The sequence below is a fragment of the Saccostrea echinata genome, unplaced genomic scaffold (assembly GCF_033153115.1).
Source record: "Saccostrea echinata isolate AGI-Se365-2 ecotype Australia unplaced genomic scaffold, CSIRO_AGI_Sech_v1 ptg000038l, whole genome shotgun sequence".
Taxonomy (NCBI): domain Eukaryota; kingdom Metazoa; phylum Mollusca; class Bivalvia; order Ostreida; family Ostreidae; genus Saccostrea; species Saccostrea echinata.
In genome coordinates, this window is record NW_026889787.1 from 2254477 (window position 1) to 2279184 (window position 24708).

At 33.7% G+C, this 24708-nt stretch overlaps 2 protein-coding genes and 1 long non-coding RNA gene across 3 annotated transcripts in view; 2 read left to right on the forward strand and 1 right to left on the reverse strand.

Annotated features, from left to right (window-relative positions):
- Positions 1–24708, forward strand: part of LOC133200359 (uncharacterized) — a 40465-nt gene that overhangs the window by 2478 nt on the left and 13279 nt on the right. The window lies entirely within an intron of this gene.
- LOC133200286 (translocation protein SEC63 homolog) lies at positions 706–15439 on the reverse strand. The gene is made up of 19 exons (XM_061336106.1): positions 15248–15439; positions 14647–14752; positions 13221–13335; positions 12522–12637; positions 11767–11828; positions 11416–11474; positions 9622–9672; positions 9171–9279; positions 8686–8780; positions 8312–8447; positions 5728–5817; positions 5371–5519; positions 4445–4592; positions 3756–3928; positions 2822–3019; positions 2256–2510; positions 1604–1702; positions 1166–1270; positions 706–860 (listed from the first exon to the last, which is right to left on the reverse strand). Exons 1-19 carry the CDS (start codon positions 15369–15371, stop codon positions 726–728), a joined length of 2325 nt encoding a protein of 774 aa, XP_061192090.1. The 5' UTR covers positions 15372–15439; the 3' UTR covers positions 706–725.
- LOC133200356 (kyphoscoliosis peptidase-like) lies at positions 18205–22816 on the forward strand. The gene is made up of 4 exons (XM_061336170.1): positions 18205–18411; positions 19020–19135; positions 21121–21237; positions 21352–22816. The coding sequence occupies exons 1-4, from the start codon at positions 18226–18228 to the stop codon at positions 22814–22816; spliced, it is 1884 nt and encodes a 627-aa protein (XP_061192154.1). The 5' UTR covers positions 18205–18225.

Genomic DNA, 24708 nt, shown 5'->3' on the forward strand with positions numbered 1-24708 from the left:
CATTTGAAGTTCAAGAAAAAAATTTGTCTCTGTGTTAATATGAAAATGTTTGATAATGTATGTAAATATTTTGAAATGAAACTGTTCTAGGGCAAATGTGGCACATATTTTTGTACAGTGAATAAATGTTCAATGGGTTTTTATCAGTAATGTCTGAACATTGTAAAACATAGTATTTAACATACAGTTGTGAAATGCACACACACACATATATATAACCAGCTTAAAGTAAATAGGATTTTCTTCATAAAGAAATAGAAATCACCTATTCATAACTGAAACTTATCACTAAATTCTAGTCAATTTGACAGCATATATGAAATTAATTCACCTCATCTCCTAATTATAAACTGAAGATAATTTTCTGCCAATCAGTATTTAGATCAATCAGTATTTACATGTAAGAGAGCACTGAACACCAAGCTATTGCTAATTTAAGCTTTCAAACTGCCAATAAAAATACTGAAAGGATTCTAAACGTCAAAAGTACAATCAAACAAAACAACTGATGCAGTTGCCGTACATGTAAAGAAAGATTTTTTTTAATAATCTTGAATTTAATAATCTAACTACTGAAGTGCTCTCCCCATTATACAAGACACATTTATATGCATTTGTCATCAATATTTCTTAGTTTGACACTATTTTTAGATTCACTTTGCTGTCACAGACTTTAACTGAAAATGCACGAATCATTTGACATCCTCCTAATGATGAGTAGGTGTTCAATCATCATCGGATTCATCAAAATCCGTGGAGTAATCCGAGTCAGTTTCGTCATCTTTGTCCTTGTCTTCTTCATCATCAACAAAGTCCCACTGAGGATGGTCATCTATCACCTTGGCTTCCTTCACGTCCAGCTGTCGAAAAAACATTAAACACACTGATGAATAATGGGGATAAATGAGATAAATTGTCAAAAAATTTTATTTTCCCATAAATTCTTATTTTACAAACAAAAATCCAGAGAAACCATTTGTTTCTGATCTACTCATGATTCATTCATCAGAATCAATATTGATCTGAAGTCCTAGAGTTAGTAATTTGTTCACTTTTCAAAGTGCGAATTTGCATTTTTAGCAAGATAAATTCTGTTTCCTATTTCTAAATTACAGATTTCTTGTCATCGTGAAATGAAGATTAAAATAACAATTTCATGTCATACCCTGATATTCTTGGATTGATCGAAATCAACATAACAATCTGATCGTAGCACCACTGTGTAGGTATACAACCCAGGCTTGTGAGGGGCAGAGAACTTGAGCGTCATCTGAAAAAAGAAAAATAATTTTGAATGTTACATGTATGAAGGTCAAATTATATAAAAGAGGCCCCATCTCCACCAAAAATAAACAAATACAGTAATTATACATCAAAACTTTAACAAGCCAAAATCCCATGTAACAATCTTATTTAAATATATATTTACATGTATATACATGTATTATTAACTCGTTTCTTCTTTTTGTGTGTGTGTGTGTGTATTTTTGTTTGTTTGTTTGTTTCCTTTTTTTTTTTGTTGGCAAGTTGGGGTGTGGGGGTCACTTTGAAAACTGCATAAAGTGTCATGTAATATTAACTGCATTGATAGTCTGGTACCCACCTCCTCTGTGTCTTTGAGTGTCAGGATCTGGACTGGGGCTGTAATCAACATGTGAGATTTCTTATCACATACATACAACCACCATCCCTCCTGCTTCTCCTACAAAATACAGGGATAAGATACAGTACAATAATTAAAAAAAAATACATCTTACAACATTAAGGATCCTAAATGATTGAATTTTCACTCATTGAGTTGTTAAAATCCCTTTGGAGACTTTTTCATTTGAAAAGGAATCACCAGTCAATGAAACCATCACACCTACAGAGATCTGCGCACAAGAAAATGACAATGTACCTCTCTTTTGACTTGAACAATAAAAGGATAACTTTCCTTGCACTTTGTGACTGTTTCTAATTACAATTAACCTCTCCATAATACAGACAATGGAGGGTAAGACTCTTATTGACCTTTGACACTGTTGCTAATAACAATTTACCTCTCCATAATATGGACAGTGGACAGGATGACTCTCCTTGACCTTTGACACTGTTGCTAATGACGACTTACCTCTCCATAATATGGACAGTGGACAGGATGACTCTCCTTGACCTTTGACACTGTTGTTAATGACGACTTACCTCTCCATAATATGGACAGTGGACAGGATGACTCTCCTTGACCTTTGACACTGTTGCTAATGACGACTTACCTCTCCGTAATATGGACAGTGGACAGGATGACTCTCCTTGATCTTTGTGTCCAGCTGTTGTTCTTTCTTGGCCTCCTCCTGATATTTCCTCCACTGCTCCTCATCCTCCTCATGTCCTTTTGAGGACTCTGACTTTTCCATAGTTCGGTCCTCACCATCTGAGGCATTTGTTTCCTCGTCTGTTTCTGCCCTCTCAGAGTCATTGTCATTCTCTTCTCTGTCTTCTTCGTCATCCTTCACTGCAACCTCATTACCCTGAAATAAGATATGTATCATGACTAAAGGCCACTAATATGTTTTCACAAAGTCAAACTAAATTCTTTTCACCTTTATTCAGCTATTACATTACCTAATTATATAAAAATTCAGTCAAATATTTTCTTTTTCTCTTTTTCAGACCCTTCTCCCCTCTTTTTGGATGACCCGTTTTTCGACCCCCTTTCCCTTACTTCTGGTTGCATGATTATCACTTTACGTTTTTAGACTCCCCCTTGCACCCCCTCTCCTTGTCACCATTTCCAACTCCCTTGCCTCCACCTAGTCGTTGAATATAAGAGGCACCTCACCTGTTTTTCTGACTCCCCCTTGCCCTCCTTCTTGTCGTTTGCTGTGGCATTTGTTGCTGCGGCAGCTTTCCAGTTGTACGCCTGTTTGACTTTTTTATTCTTTTGATTACCTCCCTTTTTCTTTGGTTGTTTTTTCTGTTTATGCCAGATAGGAGCCTTCTCTTTTGCTTCTACATTCTCCTCTGTCTCATTTTCCTGCTATATAACAAAATCACTTATTGCATTTAGGTATCAGCAATATGATAGAAACAACGATTAGAGTAAAAAGCAGTTCAAAACAGTTACTTTTTCCAAAAAATAGATCTCTCAATGATGGCTTGAATGTCAATAGGATTGAATTACTTTTACATTTCTCTATCTTGGTGAGAATTAGTTTCCTCATTTTTATTGTTGCTTACCTGTATTTGAATTTTAAATTCTAAAACAATGTTTCTACCAATTTCAAAAAGTGGGCTACCAGTTCTTTTTTACATGTATTATTTTTTTGATATCATTTCACATGCTAATCGAATTTCCACAAAATAAAAATTTCTCTGCAGGAAAAACTGTTTAATTGCGAGTCATTTGAATTAAATACATGTACAACAACCTGAGCTCTACATTTTTTTTTAATATACACGTGTAAAAGTTCTTGCTTTCGACCGTGGATATGGGCTTAGAGAGCTCAATGGGTAGAGCACCAGATTAGTGATGTAGAAGTCCCAGGTTTGATTCTCAGCTCAGCCAAACATTTTCTTTATTCATTCCTCCTTTCCTACTACATATGTATACTGACTAACCAATACTTCTGCTACACAATATATTGACATTGAAATTCATATCAGTGCCTGAATTGAACCACACCTACCAAAGGATATGCTGAAGAAATTCTTATGCCTAGTCCCTGAGATTTGCAAATATTCATAATGGACAAATCATTTCCTGTCCCACTCACCTGGTCTTTATTGGATTCCGTTTCCTCGTTAGCAATGGCTAGATTGTCACGTTCCTCGTCGACATGAGACAGATCCTCCTTATCAAACAACACCTCCATCATCTCTCTGGTCAGGCTAACATTGACCGTCACGATAGAGCCCGCTGTTATTGATGTATCTTCATCATCAAGTACTGTAATGGATACATATACATGTAGATGAGTATACTTCACAGAACATGCATCTGAACTTTATGTATTTTTATCTACAGTACTGTATGTGCAGTGGATCCTTAATCTATGTCTACCAATTTTTAAAGACATGTTTCAGGAATCTGCACACTTCAATAATCCTGACAATTTGCTCAGAAACAACATCAGGATAAAGGAAGCTTTACTGTACATGTATGAGAAACAAAGGTTACTGTAAAATCATATATATCTGTGAAGTCAAATATTTATGGTTTGAGGAAAAAATATAGGTTCCTGAGGATTTGATCTTGTGGATGAAGAATTGTTGAGTAGTTATATATACACGTATGATATTTTATATTTTGTGGTGGGGCATAAATTTGTAAAATACATGTATGATATTTTACATGTTGTGGTGGGGCATAAATTTGTAAGTCTCTTCCTTCTTCGAAAACAAAATCCATCCTACACAACAGTATCTAATGCAGTTATTTAAATCATCTTTTTTTTTTTTATACCTGTGGAGTGGACCTCCATCTTGACATGTGGCAGTGTGGCACACACATTAATTATGTCACGATACTCGTCAGATGTCATGTGACGAAGAAGTGAGCGTCGATCTTCCTCCTTCATCCCGATCAAGTCGCGGATCCTCTGGATGTGCCTCTACAATCATTTTATGACAAACATGTAAAATCAACATTAAGAATAGACCTATATAATAAGTAAATGGTAATTACTAATCTCTTAGCTGTCAAGTACATTGTATATGGAAAACCAAAGAGATTGGATGTTACTGACATTTCTTCACAGCTAGTGCTTTACTTAAAAATTCTTTACACACTGTCATTATATTTGTAAGATATTTGTGCTTATTGTATAGAGAAATTTTTGCCTGAAAATTTCAAAATGCCATTATTTTTACGTATTTATGAAATATGTTTATTCACCAATCAAGGGCCCACAGAGGGCATATACAATTACTTCAGTATAATCAAATTTAAAAATAATAAACCTCTGGGCACTTTAAAACTTTCATTCTACATACATGTACATGTAGATAAAAAATATATTACAGAAGACTAACCTTTTTGGTTGTAAATTGTTTTAGAATGTTCTGAGTTAGCTGAAGGACACGTTTATGTGTGTGTGTGTTTGTGTGTGTGTGTGTATGATGGTGGTGGTGGGGGGGGGGGGGGGTAGGGGGATTAAACCTTTTCTTTGTAGTAAAGCATTTCAGAATGTCCTGTGTATGGTGTGGTATTTTTTTTTACCTTTTTAGTTGTGAACTGCTTCAGCATGTCCTGTATTAGGTGTGGTTTATTTTTACCATTTTAGTGTTTGAAGTGTTTCAACATGTTCTGTGTTAGGTGTGGTACATGTATTTCTTACCTTTTTAGTGGTAAAGTGTTTTAGCATATCCTGTGCTATGTGTGGTATTTACCTTTTTAGTGGTGAAATGTTTCAGCATGTCCTGTGTTAGATGTGGTAGCTGTAATAGAGGACTGGTTCGTACGTCCACTGCCTGTATCAACATCTGGGATAGCTTCATACAGTTTTCCACCGTTTCTAGTCGAGGCATGTACTGAACAGCTGATTTAAAACAAACAACAATGAATAAAATTATGTTTCTATAACATTTTGTGTAACATTATATCAAACATTTGATGTGAAATCAGAACATACAATGTATATATGTTAATCTTTAAATGTTACTGTGGCTTTTAAAAAATATACAAAATTACTGTATATTTCATTTACTAAGTATAAGCTGATGTTATTTGTTGCCAGGTAGACGTACCGTTTCTGTGAGCTCCTGCCACCAGCTGTGCGATAACATTTATCATTTCATTAATCAGATATGGACACTTCTTCACTACATATGCTTGGTCTGAAAGAGGAAATGAAACAGGATTACTTTTAATTCAGATGCAAATCAATAATAATAAAATGTCACTTTTACATATCATGTTAAATAATTCATTGGAATTTTCCGTATAAATCAATTTGAATCTGAATTCATTTAAATCTTTCAATTTTTTAGGCAGGCCACTGTTAATGGAATTAATAAATCAAATCAAAATAAATGTATATTTCATATTCTTATTTTTTTTTTTAATTTTTTGAATAAATCAACTAGAAATATGTCCATAGGACATGAATGCCCTGCCGAGGGTATATTAGTAATGCAACATGAAAATTTGTATAAGTGTATGAAATTTGATGAGAATATCTTGAATAGTTTCTTTAAAATTGAAATCTAAAAAGTTGGATATAAATGAAAAATTCTCGGCAAATTATGTACAAGTGCATAAACTTACATGTATATAAATATATCTTAAATGGTTTCTTTAAAATTAAGCAAAATGCAAATCTAAGAAAAGTGAGGTCAAGGTCACACAGGAAAGTTCAAGGTCATATGTTTTTGATGCAGTTGAATACTTCTCATAAATAAGTATCAGCATATTTAAATTTGATAAATATATTTTGAATGGTTTATTTAAAACTGAGCTAAACACTAATTTAAAATAAATGAAGTTAAGGTCAAAATAAAGGTCAAGGTCAAAAAATGTTGATGCAGTTGAAAAAGTTACATCAGTATGTATTAGCATATGAAGTTTGACAAAAATATCATGAATGTTTTCTTTAAAACTGAGTTAAACACAAATTGAGAAAAGTGAGGTCAAGGTCAAAGGAAAGGTCAAGAAACATTGATGCAGTTGAATAGCTTACAACAGTATGTATCAGCATATGAAGTTTGACAATAATTTAAGAAAAGTGAGGTCAAGGTCAAAGGAATGGTCAAGGTCAAAAAATGTTGATGCAGTTGAATAGCTTACACGTCCTTGAATGGTATCTTTAAAACTGAGCTAAACACTAATTTAAGAACAAGATGTGTTTGTGAAACACTGATGCCCCCGTATGGCAGGTTATGGCGAAGATTAAAGTTTCTCAAATGCAAGTCAAAATCCAGGCCAAAAGATAAAAATATTAAATTTGAAAGCCCTAGCTGCAACTGTTCAAAAGTTATGGCAAAGGTTAAAGTTTTCTAAAAGTAAGTAAAACATCAAGGTCAAGGTCAAAGTTGTTGGTATCGAAAGGAAGGTCTTGTCACAAGGATTACATATGTAAAGTATGAAAGCCCTAGCACCAACCATTCAAAAGTTATGGCCAAGATTAAAGTTTTTCAAAAGTAGGTCAAACTCCTATGTCAAGGTCAAAGGGTCAAAGTGGTTGGTATCTAAAGGAAGGTCTTGTCACAAGTATTACATATGTGAAGTATGAAAGCCCTAACATCAACCATTCAAAAGTTATGGCCAAGGTTAAAGTTTTTCAAAAGTAGGTCAAACTCCTAGGTCAAGGTCAAAAGGTCAAAGTGGTTGGTATCCAAAGGAAGGTTTTGTCACAAGGATTACATATGTGAAGTATGAAAGCCCTAGCTCCAACTGTTCAAAAGTTATGGCCAAGGTTAAAGTTTTTTTAAAAGTACGTCAAACTCCTAGGTCAAGGTCAAAGGGTCAAAGAAGGTGATATCCTGAGGAATGTCTTGTCACAAGGAATACACATGTGAAGTTTGAAACCCCAAGCACCAACTGTTCAAAAGTTATGGCCAAGGTTAAAGTTTTTCAAAAGTAGGTCAAACTCCAAGGTCAAGGTCAAAAGGTCAAAGTTGTTGGTATCCAAAGGAAGGCTTTGTCACAAAGAATACACATGTGAAGTTTGAAACCCCAAGCACCAACTGTTCAGAAGTTATGGCCAAGGTTAAAGTCTCATAAAATTTTCCAAAAGTGGGTCAAACTCCAAGGTCAAGGTCAAAAGTTCAAATATGATGGTACCCAAAGAAAGGTCTTGTCACAAGGAATACACATGTGAAATATGAAAGTCATAGCTCCAACCAATCAAAAGTTATGGGCAAGGTTAAAGTTGACAACAGACAAACAGACAGGACAAAAACAATATACCCCCAGGATCTTTCGATCCGGGGGCATAAAAATGAGGTCAAGGTCAAATGAAAGGTCAAGGTCAAAAAATGTTGATGCAGTTGCATAGCTCTCATCAATATCTATCAGCATATGAAGTTTGATAAAAATATCTTGGATAGCTTCTTTGAAACTGAGCTTTGAACAGAGCTAAACGCAAAGTGTGACGGAAGGACAGACGGAAGGACGGAAGACGGACATGACAAACACTATGTGCCCCGGCCATATTCATGGCGGGGCATAAAAATGTTGAAATTCACAATTAAACCCCATAAAACTAACTGATTATGCACACAGAGATAAAATTCATATTCAAACAATGTAGCTAAATAAGGGTAACGTGTCCGTTAGGGAGGGTTTACATTGGAGAAGGGGTGTACAGAGAGAGGGTTACGGTCCACTTACCAATAGCTAGCGTGTCCGGGGGAAGGTCCAGCCTCTGGAAGTGGGCGTGTAGGAGAGCCCTGGCCTTGACACTGTAAGGATAACACAGGGGCTTCTCCTTGTTCTTCTCATCCAGGTTTGGCAAGCGTTTGATCAGCTGATCAAGAAAATACAATATTTTTAGCACTTTTATTACTTCTACCCTATTTCAGCACAATTTTTGACAAACTTATATTCAAGATTTTAAAAGACACACACCATATTACATAATTATCTCTACTGTTCCTTTTTATCTATCTGATATACATCTATAATGTATAGGCATCATATTTATTTTTCTCATCAAAAATCCTGTATATGGTTTTCAAATTTCATCTTTTTCATCATTGTCTTACCATAGGGACCTCCTCATTATCACTTGGTCTCTCTACAATCTCGGCATTGTGGAATTTGTCAAATTCAAAGGATCCAGCTAACACCATTATCACTCCTACACAACACACAGACTCAGTTAATAGTGTTTTGAACTTAACTTTTTAATATATGAAAAGTCTTTTTCAAAGTTTTCAGTCCAAAGACTATAGATACATGAGGTTAAAAGATCAGAGAATATAAATGAGGAATAAAATAAAAAAAACTCCACACAAGAATTATATTTTAGCTGAAAGCATGGGGAAATGACCCATCTGAATATACTGAAAACTTGTGCAGAAATTCATCTACAATGCATTTCATTCAAAGTGATTTATCATAAGAGTTTTCTTTTATTCACATTAACAATGTCTCTTTTTTTTATTTTCAGAATATGCTTACTGAACATTATAGCGAAGACTAAACACTGTACATCATATAAACACAGAAACTGGACATGCATGCTTACTTTTAAGAATCATGTTGGGGTTTTTCTGGAAGAAATAGTAGTACAATCTCGTGGTGTCTAACAGAACCTGGTCCTTAGAGAACTTGATAGAACGGTACCACCAAACACCCTATAAACAAAGAAAAAGGCCAGACATAATCACTTAGACTCTGATTACAATAAATGTGAGCACATAAATTCAATGATTATTTCTTCGGTTTGATAAATACATGTAGCTGTATTTTGTTTTGAAGGGAAAAATTTAAATGCAAAAGATCTTTTACTAGAAATTATGCTTCTGTTCATACAAATATTATTGAAAATCCTCACTGAAAAGCTGAATATCTTGAAAATACATGTATTATACATGATAAACTGGTCAATTACATGTATATAAGCTGGTTACATGGCATTTTTTTTCTCAAACCAATCCTTTGTGAAGATAGTTTGACTGTGATTATTTTCTACTCACCACAACAACAGGCAGGAGGACCATGAATAGCAGACCATAAACCAACAGGACCTACAGGAATAGAACAGCATCACAGAAATTATCAACTATATAAAGGACCTTCACTCTTAACAAAAATTTACTTAAAATCATTTTTATTTTTAAAATCATTTTCTATTTAATTCTGTATCAAATAACATCTTTCTGACACAGCAAAAAGTGATAAATACATGCAAATCATTCTCATTCAAAATTTTGAATGTTAATTATTTCTACTGCAAAAAAAAAAAATCATCAAAAGTACATTATTTTTCTAAGATTGCCGAGATTTACTAAGATATAATACTCTTTAATAAAATTCTACACTTTTGTTAGAAAAATTTCAGAAAATCATATGACATACTGATTATTTATGCTTATCTCAAAACCTTCAGTTTTCATAATGAAATTTTTGAAAGTGTAAGGTTATTCACACTCAGTATTAAATCTGTAAAATAAACACTCTGTAAAAATATCAGATGAACTTAAATTTACTTGCGTCATATTGCATATAAATTAGGGATGGCAATTTGTAACTGGTTAACCGATTACTTGGTTGGAATGATGACAATCGATTAGAAAAACTGTAATCGATTAATCGGAAAAAATAAAATTGAACACAATTTTAAAAAATTTATTTAAAAAAAAAAAGAAATCTCTGCACAAAGGATGATCATTTAGGATTGAAAGGATCTAATTTGGATGTACATGTAATTATTAATTTTCAGATAGAGACCGTTGCGTAATTGGACAGTTTATGTAGTGTTAATTACTGTAAAAACACCATGTCATTACCCCGACTGTCCTGTAATTCTTTAATGATAATAACTGAATCAATGAGCACTGTGAATTTGTGTGTTTGTCGTTTTCAGTTTTCAATCCAATTTACATGTAATTGTTAAACAAACATTGTAAATTAAGGGCTATAGAGTTCATGTAGTTTTGATTATCAAAGTGAAAATGCAGAAAGAACTTTTGTGACATCTGCTCTGGAAAATTATCAAAGATTTCTTTCATAGTTTTCTCAATTTTTTCTTGTCTACTGAGAGTTAAATAAAAAATATGTACCCTTATTTTTCTGATCCAGAATCAAAAGTAATGGAATGTTTTAACTTCTATCATCTTATTTAGGTCTATTTGTGTATATGGACAGAGCTACTTGAAAAAGAATTGTCAAGAAAACGTGCATTTTGATATGATTAACCGGTCGGAACATCTTGCGGATAACCGATTAGCAATTCTGTAATCGATTGCCATCCCTAATATAAATACATGTATATCCACTTAAAGAATACACTAGTCAAGTCTACGAGAAACAAGCTGAAGCCACAAGCAATAAACACTGACTTTAAAACATTCACAAGTATTTTTTTCCACTTTGAATATATTCTTCCCATTTCTTTACGTTATATATAGGTAAAGCAACTTCCAAGGAGTAATAATTGCATTATCAATAAGATAGATTTGGATCACATAGGAAAAGAGCTAAATTCAGACGAAAACATCAACAAACAAAATTCTCCTCATGAAACTTTAAGCCAATGAAGCATCAAAACTAGCTGAGATTTTTTTTTCTGTAGAACTGGACCCATCTTTTCTAAATTCAAATACTATTATATGTAGAAATACTATCCTACTCAGCGCTGTTTCATACCCACTTAGCGTTGTGTTTTTCCACCAGCCATTTTGGTAGAGCCCATCCCCAGGTTATGGCTGAAATGATTCATTCAATCACTATTTTTTTTTAACTTTATAAGAACATAAAGACTGACATACCCACATAGAATTCTGTTTCTCCACAATCCACTTGGGCAAAGCTATACCAAATCTGGTGACTAAAAAAATTCTTTTCATACAGTTAAGTTTATACATATATAAACCATTTTCAACTGTTCATTTGCAATATGCATTTCAAGTAATATAATGAAATATTTAATAATTACTTAATCCACTTCTCTTTTTAATACTGGATAGTTAAATTGCAACATCTTAGATGAATCTATTTTGCTAGATATTGAATATGTTGAACATGCATGCAAATTATATTCTGTAGTCTTTTTTTTTAATTTTAAAGAGCGTCATTATTTAAACCCAGTATAAGCCAATATCTACTGCAATTAATCTTACCTCCTGGACCATCTGGATCACCACTCTCCTCCCAAATTTTCCTCGTTTCTTCATCTGTCAATCTATAAATAGAAAAAGGTCAAACTTGTATATACTTTTGTACTGGAAGACGTTTTGTAGACTTTGTGTATATCTGCAATTATTTCAGTGTTGGGGTGCTGAATTATTCAAAAGTACAGTGTGCACTGTGCATTAACACAAACTGATTCAACTGTATTCTTCAAAATTTCAGGCAAAACCATTATGTGGGCTATATAGGAATGTAATGGTTTGGGCTATGGATATCGGCTGGGTAGCTCAGTCAGTAGAGCACCTGACTAGTGATGCACGGGTCCCGGGTTCGATTCCCAGTTCAGCCATACATTTTCTCCTTTCCTATTACAGATTTGGTGCCGCTGACCACCCCTCGACTTGCAGGTGAAAGTCCTGCCAGGGGCTAATAAGAACTTGGGCTGTGTCTTCGAGGGCGAAGACAATTTAAGGAGGGAGGAATGTAATGGTTTGGGCCATGGATATCGGCCTGGTTAGCTCAGTCGGTAGAGCACCTGACTAGTGATATGGGGGTCCCGGGTTCGATTCCCGGTCCAGCCATGCATTTTCTCCTTTCCTGTTACAGGACTAAGTATTTATATCAATTTTCTATTGAGAAAGTCATGACATACAGACATAAGTATTTTAAAGACTCAATGACCTGCATTAAAAAATGGTATTTATAAAAAAAAATACTGAAGACAAAAAATTTACACTAAACTTACGCTGTGTAGGCTTTGGCAATTTTCATGAACTTTTTATGGTCCCCTGTAGGTTTGTCTGGATGGTATTTCAAACTTAGTTTTTTGTAAGCCTTCTTAATTTCCTCTTTTGTTGCTCCCTACAAATAACGTATCAGAGTCGTATTCATCAACTCTACAAATAATGCATGGGTACAAAACTTACGCTTTAAAGAAGAAAAGAAACAATCAGCAAACAATGTTACAAATTGTACTTTAAAAAAAATTGATCCAAGGAAAAATCTAACTCTCAAATTTCATAATTTATATGGATAAATATGTCATGATTTTGACTCAAAGCCATTTTGCAAAGTTGACGATAAAGAAATGTTGAAATTATAACACCAATATAATAATACATGTAGTAATAAAAGGATCAATATTGTCATCAAAATCATGGCTTATCATCAATTCTTTCTTTAAATAAATTCATTTCTATTTATATTTAATACTTTAATTAAGAAAAGGACAACATTAATTTATTTTTTCAATAATATTGAGATTGTGTTTCCATGGAAGGCATATAATACAGAACTTGCTCTAAAGCATGATTTCCCATCTGAAACGTATTTATGTAATTCCTTTATAGAAGATGCCACCTTCAGCTGGGACTTATTTAACCCTACATGTAACTTTGAGGGGTGATTACACTCTGTTAAAATGTAGATTCAGTTAAAAACTTACAACATCCAGTCCCAGTTCAGCATATGGATCATATTCCTGGTATTCTATATGGATCTGGGAAACTTTGTAGGCCAGTAGGGCAAATATTATCCAAGCTATTATAAATACCACTTTCCTAAAAAAAAAATCAGCATTATCAATTTATATGACTTGCATCAGTAGCATGATTATAAGTTTCATCCCTTACTTTCTTCCACGTACGTTAACAAGTGCTCTATCTATAAACTGCAGGAATATGTTTTAAATTTTAACTAATGAGAATGTATTCACAAAATGTAGAAATATGATAATTTTATCATATCAAAATGATAAAAAAAACATAAACTATAAGCCTCACCTTAATAATGGTTAACTTATCATCACTCTTCTGATGCTAACTACAGTCAAACCTTGCTATCTCAAACTCGATGGGACCAAGAAAAAAGTACCGGGTAAGAGATATCCGAGGATTCGAGAAAACAATGGTAATATACTTAAAGAATAAGTGGTTGGGACTATCAAATCACCTCAACATATCCCTGGTATTTGAGATATCAGTGTTTGAGATACCGAAGTTTAACTGTATATGATAATAGCAATAAACAGTCAGGGGTGAGACTGAAATCCGTCATTTCTGAAAAATGATGGATAATCGTCATATTTACTAACTACGTATTTTCGTCATTTTTGTCAATATGACTTACTATCGTCATATTTTCTTTTTCAACTTAATTCTTCTATCCTGGTTACATAAAAGTGAAATTTGAATTCACCGCTGAAAGAAGAGTGTTTTCGCAAGTTTCATTTCATCCGGGTCATTAATTACTGCCGACCACGTGCGTTAGAACATCAACATGGAAGGTGAAAGTTATTATTTAGCGGTAAAATGTCGAATTTTGGTAGAACTAATTTGCCATTTTACATGGCTTTTAAACCTATAAAAACATATAGTACACCGTCTGGAAGAATATGTACTTGTGGAGAAAAGTCTCGACAAAAAGTTAAAGCCATAAAAAAGTAGTGCGCCCCGTAAAACAAGCGAGATATTTCAGTGCGCCCAGACCCTCCATTTTGAAAAAAGACGGCATATCGTCATTTTCATCTTCTTTCCTATTTAATGCAAATAAATTGACAAATAACTCTTCCACTCTTACTTTTGCTTGGGAAATTTGTACTGTCGACATAACCAGTATTGTAGTCAACTGTATTAGAAAAATGAAGTTTGTTTACGATGTTTTTTGTCCTTTTTTCGGCTGGTGGATCTAACATTTTTCAAAGAGAGGTAACTCGGTATTCTAGAAACACTCTAAATTTTTATGACTGTTTTTCGTCATTTTCTTAAAAATGACGAGTTTAAGTCATAATAAAAATTTTATTTTATGACTAAAAATCGTCATTTTAAAAATGACGGATTTCAGTATCACCCCTGACTGATAAATTCACTTACAAAACTTTCTCTTTCATTCTGTTCCATTTTGTGCTGGATTTTAATTGATGCCGTTTTATGACACAAGGATCACAATTACACTCTCTCTTCTTCTTATCTTTATCATCTGTACAGAAAAAAAATCAAAGCTTTGTAACTTAAGTATTTTCAGTGATGATTTCATCCTTTCTATATCATAGTGTTTATATGCCATATAAACTTCAGCACCACAGTTTTAATTTTCATAATCTTTAGAATATTCTATCAAGAAACAAGTTTCTATGGCATGTTACCCTAAAGTAAGATGTTTTAAATTACACTTTTCACATCTTGTCTCTCACATACAGCATACTTAAATTCAAGATCAGTCATATGGTGAATTCATTTTCCATGCAAGTGATGCAACCATCACTACTTTACCATTTGCTCGCAAATTAATTGCAAAATATTGATTCAACTTGTGAAACTTCAATACACATCCTGTGCATAATATTCTTGTCTCTGTATATCATCATAAAATAATATTCCAACAAAATAATTTTTTTAAATTTTTTTTAAGAGCCTCCAAATTTTACCATTAGACAAAATGAACAGCTGTGTGTCATCAGCGACAGTTTCTTACCGTCTACAGATTTCCTGGGCCAAAAATAATACGTGGCGGGAATAAGAACGAGTCCCCATAGAGAAAACAAAAAATAGAAGAAGGTTCCTCCTTCCTCATCGTATTCAAATTGCATCCCAGGCATGTTTATGTCGGTTTCTGTCTACACAAACGTACACGTCTGTCTACACATCAAGCCGGAAGTAGAGATGATAGACGGTTTCCAGTCAATGTGACCCTGCATCATTTCGAGCAGCAGTCACTTCCGCTTTAGTAAATCAGACATTGAATAAAGAATCGAAGGCCAGAGTCGGATGTATTTCACAGTTTACTATTTTCTTTCTTGTAAAGGACTGATGATACAAGCCAATTTTTTGTAAAAGTCATGGCATATGTGAAAATAACAACTAAATCCATGTTAACATTATAAGTAAAATGAATGATCATTTTTCATTCGAAGTCCCACATTAATGTATCGCGATACTATATTAACAAAGTGATAAATTTTTATAGATTTATAAAGTTGATGTCAAAGAGAAAGAAATTTGAACATCACAGATGTCTACAATTTCTTAACAATATATAGCTGATATATATGCATTAAATAAGGCCTTGATAAATAAATAGGTATATTATTCAAACATTAAAAAAGACGATAGGAAGGAAAAACCTTTATTTTATTTCAACATTTTATTATTTAACTGTGACAATAAACAATATTTTAAAGATAAATAATGATTACATCTTTTCTTAAAAAAAAAGGCGGCTTATGGTACCATATATTCCCTGCATGGGGAAATCGGTGGCAAATATATATGTGTTTTCTAAAATAGTCAGGGGAAAACGGAGATACATGTATAAGGATTTTTAATTAAGAGAAACCAGAATGGTCTACTTCCAGAAAGTATACAACGTCAGAAAAATTTTCAAGGTCGGCTCATATTATTTAGGGTTGGTGGGGGAACGGGGAAAAACTTTATTTAATTTATTTATCTAGGCCTTATATACAAAGAAAATAAATCCCAAAAATATACCGATCCAGTATATCCATTTTTTAAAATAAAAAATTGTTAGCGTGTATCTTTAAAACAGGGATTGGAAAAATTACAATGTATGAACAAAACTCCGTAAGCAACAAATATTGTATATTTTTGATATTGAGAAATCTATTCGTAAAATTGCGTTGAAATCGACAGACACATTAAAAGGAAGATTAGTTTTTAAGCTAGTTTCATTCGAAAAGACGTGATTTTATTTTATTTATTTTTTCCCAAAAGGATAATGAAGACGAAATGATTACATTACTGTTAAGATATAATGCAGATTAGAAAATATAATTAGGAAAAAAATGTGTCGATCTCAGATTTAAAAAAGAAAACATTTTTTTTTGGGGGGGGGGGGGGTGTTCCATTCCCTGAGTGCCTGTGCTTGTTATTAATGTTCACTACAATAAAATACCTCATATTACCATAATTCATAGAAATTATAGCTAATTCATCTGTTTAAAATATTGCAGAAATTAATAATAATGGAATTTCAAGGCAAAAATATTAAGATAAAATAAAAATATCAAAATATCCCTGGACAATTTGTTTTCTATATACTGCAGTGGTTGAAAAAAAAAGATTTTTTTTTTTTTTTAAAAAATTCATTCCTAAACAAGAAACCTATTTAGTCATAGGCTTCATATATATGAAAAAAAAAAAAATACTTGCCAAGTATCAAATATCAATTATGTTAAAAAAAATACAAATACCCATCGAAACCTTAACAAGAATTACTTTAATTTCCTTAGAACTATACTGATACAAAGGTACTTTCCCTTCGACATTATATAGGCTAAAGAGAGAGAGAGGGAGAGAGAGAGAATACTAAAGATACAAGTTTACGCGTTATTTAAAGTCACAAGCTTAATTTTAGATAAGAGAACATGCAGTGACGTCTTTTAAATAACACTAATTTAAAACACTTCTTTGTTTTAAGTGCGTGACAATTCATCCGTACTGTGAATTTAAATAAGGGAAATGTGTTTTATTCAATATCTACTGAGAAAGCGAGAGTAAAGATTGATCTTTTGAAATATTTTTTCTCTCTCAACGTTTTCGAACTTCGGAATTGTGTATCCAAAAAAAACTGCCTGTATCTTTCTTTACGATATTTGTGCTTTTATTATTTTTCACCCGTTTTTTCACTGGATTATCAAAATTGTGTGTCCGATGTTATCGATGTTTTGTTTACCTTGGGGATAAACAAGTGGAATGTTTGCATGGTTGTGTTTACCAAGGGATACGTAGAAAACAGGGGAAAAAAGACAAAAAGAAGATTTAGCTTTAATGGACCATATGAAACAGTGTATCTATTTCTTATCGAAAATCATGTATAAATCCTGCAGAGAATTAACCTGCATGAAAAGGAACGGGATACCAAGAATCGAACTGTTTTACATATGACAGGTGAAAATGCATATAATTTCTTTGTAACATTCATCTATTCATTTGTTCAAAGAATTGAATATCTTTATAATTTTATTCATTTTCTTCCTTCCCATTGTAGGAGTTGTCTAGTTATTCCGGTATAGCTCCCACATATGTATCTATATAACCGTACCATCCTTATCATTTTAATATTTTTTGCTCCCCCCTTCCTCCGTGTCTCTGGAAACAAGAAAATTCGTCAAAAATTAAAACAAGTGACTGTGCGTGGTAAAATGAGGAAGGGGGCATTGACTCATTCCCTCATCGTTTTGCCATATATTTTACTCTACAATAATATTAATCAAAAGTTTTATGAAGCAGTAAGTAAGTTATTTTGTACTAGCTTTAAATTTGATAAAGAATCGAACCCCCTCCTCCCTCAAAAAGATTTTTTCCCAATACAATTTCTCCCGTAAATCTTCCATGTTAAGTTCTTTCTTTTTGCCTGATAGCATCGCCCTTTTAATGCTTCTATTTCAATCACAGATATCCGTCATAAATGTGATTCAGACGATGGGATGAAATATGGGTAGATGTTCCTCCAAACCCTGTTGTGAGATCACTGACGTCACAACTCTCCCCGAGACCCGCTTAATCAGCGTACAACCAATCGTTGACGAGGATTTGGCACCAATCCCGCCCAGTCTCAGAAGAGATGATGTCATTTCCGATCTATCGATGTTCAAAAAAGTCGACAGTTACGCAGCAAAAGTTAGTGTATAACAAGTAATCAAGAGAATCTTGCGTAAGAATAGACTTGTAAATATTATACACGATTATATATAAAGTTTGAAAATGTATGATATCGTACATATATACCCAATAAAGTTCACTCAAATACAAAAAAATGTAATAATTATAAACAGAACCAGCAAACTTAAATTTCAAGCAAAAATAAAGGAAAAACTTTAAAAATTAATTGAATGATTATTCCCTGGTCATTATGATGTTGCAGACAATATAGATATTGAACTGTTTCATGAAGTTTTAGTTATTGAATATATGGTTAGAACTTGCCTCCTCCATGCCATTCAAAATTGTTCAACTTTTAATGATGAAATATGAGTTTTACGAAAGTCATGTTTAAATTTTGCACCTACCCCCACCTAATAAATTCAAAATTTATAACATGATAGAAGTCATCAATAAGGAAAATAAGTCTTTTGTCTTTTTTTCAAATTTTAAAAATAATATATACCCGAAGAGAAGGGGAAAAAAAAAGAATGTCATGATCAGTTTACAAAAAACCTCGTAAAATAAACAACAAAATACAGAAAGCGGTCACAACTTAAAGAACGAATTATTTTTTGATGTTACAGGCTCCCAAGTCCACTGATCTTTCCGTCCATAACCTCGCCAAGTATTTGTCCAAGGCGTCTAAGACCAACCTGGGACGAGTTCGGGCCTTCTACCACTGGATATGTAACCATGTGGAGTAAGTCATCTATAAAGTATAGCAAAACTCTGTGTTTATCTGTTAAAAACTTAAAAGTGCTATGACTTATCATCTTAAAAATTCCCATCAAAAACAGGGATGGGCACGATTACTGAAAAATGTAATCAATTAATAATCGATTACTTAGAGGAATTTTGTGTAATCGATTATTAATCGATTACACTCATTTTTGTCCTGTAATCGATTGTAATCGATTACTTTGGAAGATGTAATCGATTAATAATCGATTACTTCCAAGTTTTTATCCCTTCAAATATCAAAGCAATTTTTAAATGGTAAATGTTGATGTTATCCACTGAAGTTTGAATGTGTTCCTGCAGTTCCAGAGCAGATTCTTTTAAGGTTTTATGCTGGCTAACATTCTCACTAAATGTATGTATTAATTCTCACTGTATGTATGTATTAATCGTGTTAATTTGTTTTATGTTATTATTGTTCATGACTGTATGCCGACATGGTAATTGTCAATAAATTGAATTGAATTGAAATGCCCGAATGAGGGATTCTCTACCATGGAAAGTGGAGACATGATTCCTACAATAAAATATGCCAAGGAATTAATTATTCCTTCCAACCTTGGATCTGAACCTCCATATTTACTGACTTGTTGCAAAAATTATCTAATATTCTATTGTGAATTACTTCATTAGAAGTATTTGGGCTGCCTGTATGTTGACAGTACACATTAAACATTCCTGTACGTGTCTTTTAAAAAAAACAAGTAAATTAGAACTCTTAGTAATAAACATATAAATTAAATGGGTCTTTAAGTAATCAAACTAATAGCACAGTTTCATTCTGTATTGAAATAAGTGTTTTGAGAGCTATTAATTGTTTTATTAATATTGTTTGTCTTCCATGGAATGAAAGTTAAACACTAGGAAGTTCACAGTTTACACCTCATTATCTGCAAATCAGGGATGTCTCAGTCAATTAATTAGTCAAGATAAGCAAACACAGTGACACTCACTCTCTTTCTTACAAACACTTATATAACCTCTCACTGATATAAAAACAACCTTACAATTTTGAATGAAAACATGAGAATGATTTTTCAAATTTTAAAGTTACTAAAACACAAGTTTGAATTTGTTTAAACATTTTCAGATATGAATAAGTATTTCCATCTTCTTCTTTTTTTCGAGTACAATGTAGTTTATTTACCAAATTATTTACATATAATATAGCACTTAAATCTGTTTTTGCTATTTACAATTTTCTATTACAAGACAAGTTTTTCAACATCTGAAACATGAAAAAGGACATGCAGCAAGAGGATAGTGGGTCAAATGTAAAATGCACACAAAAATCTGTATATTTCATTAATAAATGGTTGAAATACACTTCTGAATTATTTAATACTAGACCAGAAGGTCTATAATGCAAGCTTTATTGAGAACATTATTAAACTTATGATAATAAAAGTTAGGAAATCCAAACATTACACTAGGTGGTTTATATTTGATATTTATGTGTGACTGACTGGAAATAATTCTCCAAAATAACATCCATTTATGTATAAAATAATCGAAAGTAATCGAAAAAGTAATTATAATTACATTGAAAATTTTAGTTGTAATCGATTAAATTACGATTACAAGTAATCGAAAATCTCTTCGATTACAGATTACTGTCGATTACTTGAAAAAAAGTAATCATTACAATCGATTACGATTACTCGATTACGATTACCCCATCCCTGATCAAAAACAAATTTTCGTGTTCAAAGAGAGATAACTTCTTACAACTTCTTTGTATGAAAATTTAGAGTTACCTCTCTTTATTCCACATTGATTTCAGGGTGTTCGAAGAGAGGCGTTATATCTCCATGGTTACATCATCAACCTATGTCATTTATGCAAATACGTACTAAAAGTTCATGCAGTTACTGATAATTTTCATTTTAGCTGCTTTCATTATCAAAGAATTTGTTGACCTATGTAACATCCATATGTATTTTACAGACTAGATCTTCGGTCCTTTCTCAATAACTATAAGAAGCCTGTAGCAGCTGAATTTAAAATGCACACAAAAGTGGCCCTTTGCTATGGATACGCTGAACTGTTTGCGGAGCTATGCAGGTACTCCTTTGTTTATACTAACATTAATTTTTAAATATACTACTGTATCAAATCTTATTAACATACCTCTGTATTATGTATTTTGTTGGAAACATCCATATTTTCTGTTTGTAGATTATCAAACATTCCCGTAAAAACTCTTTACGGATTTGTAAAAGGTTATGGATATAACGCAACTAAACCTTTTAAGTACACACAGCCAACCAATCACGCTTGGAATGCTGTTCACGTGATCGGGCAGTGGTGTTTGGTTGACTGTACCTTGGGCGCAGGCCACGTGAATGATGACGGTCATTATACCAGGGAATTTGAAAACTATTACTTCCTTACCGATCCCGATCAGCTGATTTCTACCCATTTTCCATACATGGGCAACAATAAGAAAGAAAGCAAAGCTTGGCAACTTCTTCAGAAACCTTTGACATTACAAACATTTAATAAAAATGTAAAAAGGACGATCAAATCCTTCCAATGGGGCGTGGATCTAGTGTCTCATAGACAGGCTGTCATTCAGGTGACGTTGTCTTCCACTGTGTTTATAAAAGGGACGACGAGGATGTTAAACAATGTTGCAGCGCGTTTAACGGACACAGATGGCAATGTTCATAAACAGTATACGTTAGTGCAAAATCCAGACCAGAACTTATTTTCCATTCGAATACGCCCCCCAACAGTGGGGAAGTTCCGGTTGACGATTCTCGGAAGTGTTGACAAGAACGACACAACACTTTATGCGCTTGTGTCATACATATTGCGTTGTAGGCAAACAGAGCCAAAGGTGTTTTTATACCCAAAACATTCCGGAGTCTGGAGGTCACGAGCTGATTACAGAGATTTCGGATTTCAAACTGGTGTGGATTCACCTCTTATTATAACCCCAAAAGATGGCATTTTAGAGTTGACTTTACCTATAGAAAAAAAATTCCCTGTTTCATTTAAAGTGAGTTACTCTGAATGCACACTAAAAAACATAGAACGTTACGTATTGGTAGAAAACATTGGAAGTGCAATATCCATACGCGGTCACTTTCCAGAGAAAGGGTTCTATAAATTGCAAATCTTTTGTAAAGCCAAATCTGGGAACTATGAGCCAGTTCTTTTGTATCTAATAGATTGTACTAAAGACGCCATGAAACACACTTTACCATTTCCAGTTATGTATTCCTCCGCTTCAGAATATCACTGCCAGTTATTAGAACCTCTGACACGCGAGCTTCCGGAAGAAACGTGGATAAAAATAAGGTTTCGGTCAAGTGATATCATCAAAGCAGTTGTAAATGGACGAAAAATTGAAAAAGGAAATGGTGATGTTTGGCGAGCGGCTGTCCGAACTTCAACTGCCGGCGGAAGCGTTCGAGTTGCCGGAACAAACGATCCAAAGGGCCGCTACTGGGTGCTGTACGAATTTATTATAGTCAAGGGAGCTAATTCTCTGGAGCTTGAAGATGTTTTGACTGCTCGGTCAGTCACGTCACAACCTCCCACGACACAACGATCAGAGAACCAATCACTGGCACCAAAACAAAAGGGCATTCTAAAGAGACAAATTAAAGAGAAAACTGTGATCATTTCAAAATGAATGAATTATTCTTATGTATTAATATATCAGAGTCTGTAAGCTCGCCTGGTTTTCTGCCTCGTTGACGAAATACTGTTCAGTCTTCAGGCGTTGAAATTTATGCATAAGTACTAGTATACTTTTAATATCCCCAGTATTTAGGTATTCTTTTTCATTTCATGCGCTACTTAGTTACATTTTCTTCGTTCGCTGATTTAACTGCCGACTCGAGGTTTGATAAACAACAAAATCAATCAACGTTTAATTCTTCGTTATATTTTCAAATATTTGGTTCACACACTGTAAAAAGAATCTTCTATGTTTCCTGCTCGAGAGAACGGGTGATTTCAATGTTTGGATTATCATATTTTATAGTGTGAATAAGTGTGTTTTGAAATTCTTTCCAGAGTTTTGCATGCAATCTTTAAAATACATGATTGTACATAAATATTTCTAAAACAGTGAAAATTGGTACAAGATGCAACTACCAACGAAAAAAAAAAAAAACCTGAACATAGCAATTATTGTTGATGAAATGTTACGTTCTATGTAATTTAAAAACAAACACTTGAATTCTTATACATCGGTTGTAATAAAGATTGTACATGACTTCATAGAATGTTTTAGTAAATGTGTCTTAAATAATGGTTTGAAACTGGATTGCATTTTACTATAATTACGAAATATCTAATAAATAGGTAAAATAATGTAACATGCTTGTAAATCAAATTGACAAGTGAAATCAAATACAATGTACACTTGTTTTTCTTTTCTTTTTTAAATATTTACAACTGTCTATAAATTTGGTACTGGTATGCTTTAATTAAATAAAACTTTCTCTTATCTGCTTAAGATATTCTCTGACAGAGAAAAGTGAAAGGTTTAAGGGAAATTAAAAGCATCCGTGACAAAAAAAGTGTCTGGAAATCTATGACAAATAATTTGGAAAGCTTTATCTACCAAAATAGACGATTCCATTAATACAATGACTCTAAAAGATGACGTTAAATCTGCAACAAAATTCAAGCATCCTGTCCATATTTGACTTGAGTTCGCCACACCCTCCGCCTGGGTCCCACGTCATCCTTTACCGAATGTTTTTCCCCAGACCATGCATGACATCCTCAAGTTGGTAAATCAGTGAATGCCAAACATATTCTCTTGGTTCCAGTCATCCAGTTCGGCTCCTCTGGTCTGTACCACACTCAGCTGATCGACGACATTTAAGCTGCCTCTATCATGTTTTCGCAGTGATGACACCGGTACCACTACTCAACTTCCACACTGACTGGGCTGGGGAGCCCCTGCATCCAGCCTCAACAGGAAATATCAGGGAAATAGCTGGAAATACAAGCTTCCTATTCAGATCCACTCTACGTTCCCAGTCTCTTCCTATGTCGAGTATCCTTTATTGTTATAAAGTCTTGCACCCTTCCTAACGAAGTCTTCTGACTTCTTACAAATCTCCTATTTTTTGTCGTCGCCCGCGTGGCGCAGTGGTTAAAGCGTCTGCTATAGAGTCGCGGAGTAAGGAGTTGATCCTTATGTCGCGGGTTCGAATCCCACTGTGGGACATGGAGACCGGTCCTTCGGATGACACCGTATAAACCGAGGTCAAGTGTCGCAGTAGGTGGTGGCAAGAAAAAGATCCCTCACTGCTCAATGGCCGTAAGTGTCGAGTATATGTCAAAATTTGTAGCCCTCCAGTGGCAAGTGGTGGCGTCTCCATATGAGTGAAAAATTCTCGAGAGGAACGTTAAACAACATACAATCAATCAATCTATTTCTTGTCCTCTCCTTTTCCACCACGTCAACAAGTTCCCCTAAAACTTTTTCATGTTTCCATCGATCTGTACCGGCCTTGCTTCAGTGCAACTGAATACTCAGATAAGATTTGGGCCATAGTGCCCCCT

Excerpts from the sequence above, each read along its gene's own strand:
- LOC133200286 (XM_061336106.1), bottom strand. The coding sequence starts at position 15,371 with ATGCCTGGGATGCAATTTGAATACGATGAGGAAGGAGGAACCTTCTTC. Across the intron at positions 5,818-8,311 it reads CCCGGACACGCTAGCTATTG|ACCAAGCATATGTAGTGAAG; the intron begins GTAAGTGGACCG and ends TTCCTCTTTCAG. Across the intron at positions 861-1,165 it reads ATCAATCCAAGAATATCAGG|CTGGACGTGAAGGAAGCCAA; the intron begins GTATGACATGAA and ends TTTTTTCGACAG.
- LOC133200356 (XM_061336170.1), top strand. The coding sequence starts at position 18,226 with ATGGGTAGATGTTCCTCCAAACCCTGTTGTGAGATCACTGACGTCACA. Across the intron at positions 18,412-19,019 it reads TCGACAGTTACGCAGCAAAA|GCTCCCAAGTCCACTGATCT; the intron begins GTTAGTGTATAA and ends TTGATGTTACAG. Across the intron at positions 19,136-21,120 it reads TGGATATGTAACCATGTGGA|ACTAGATCTTCGGTCCTTTC; the intron begins GTAAGTCATCTA and ends TGTATTTTACAG.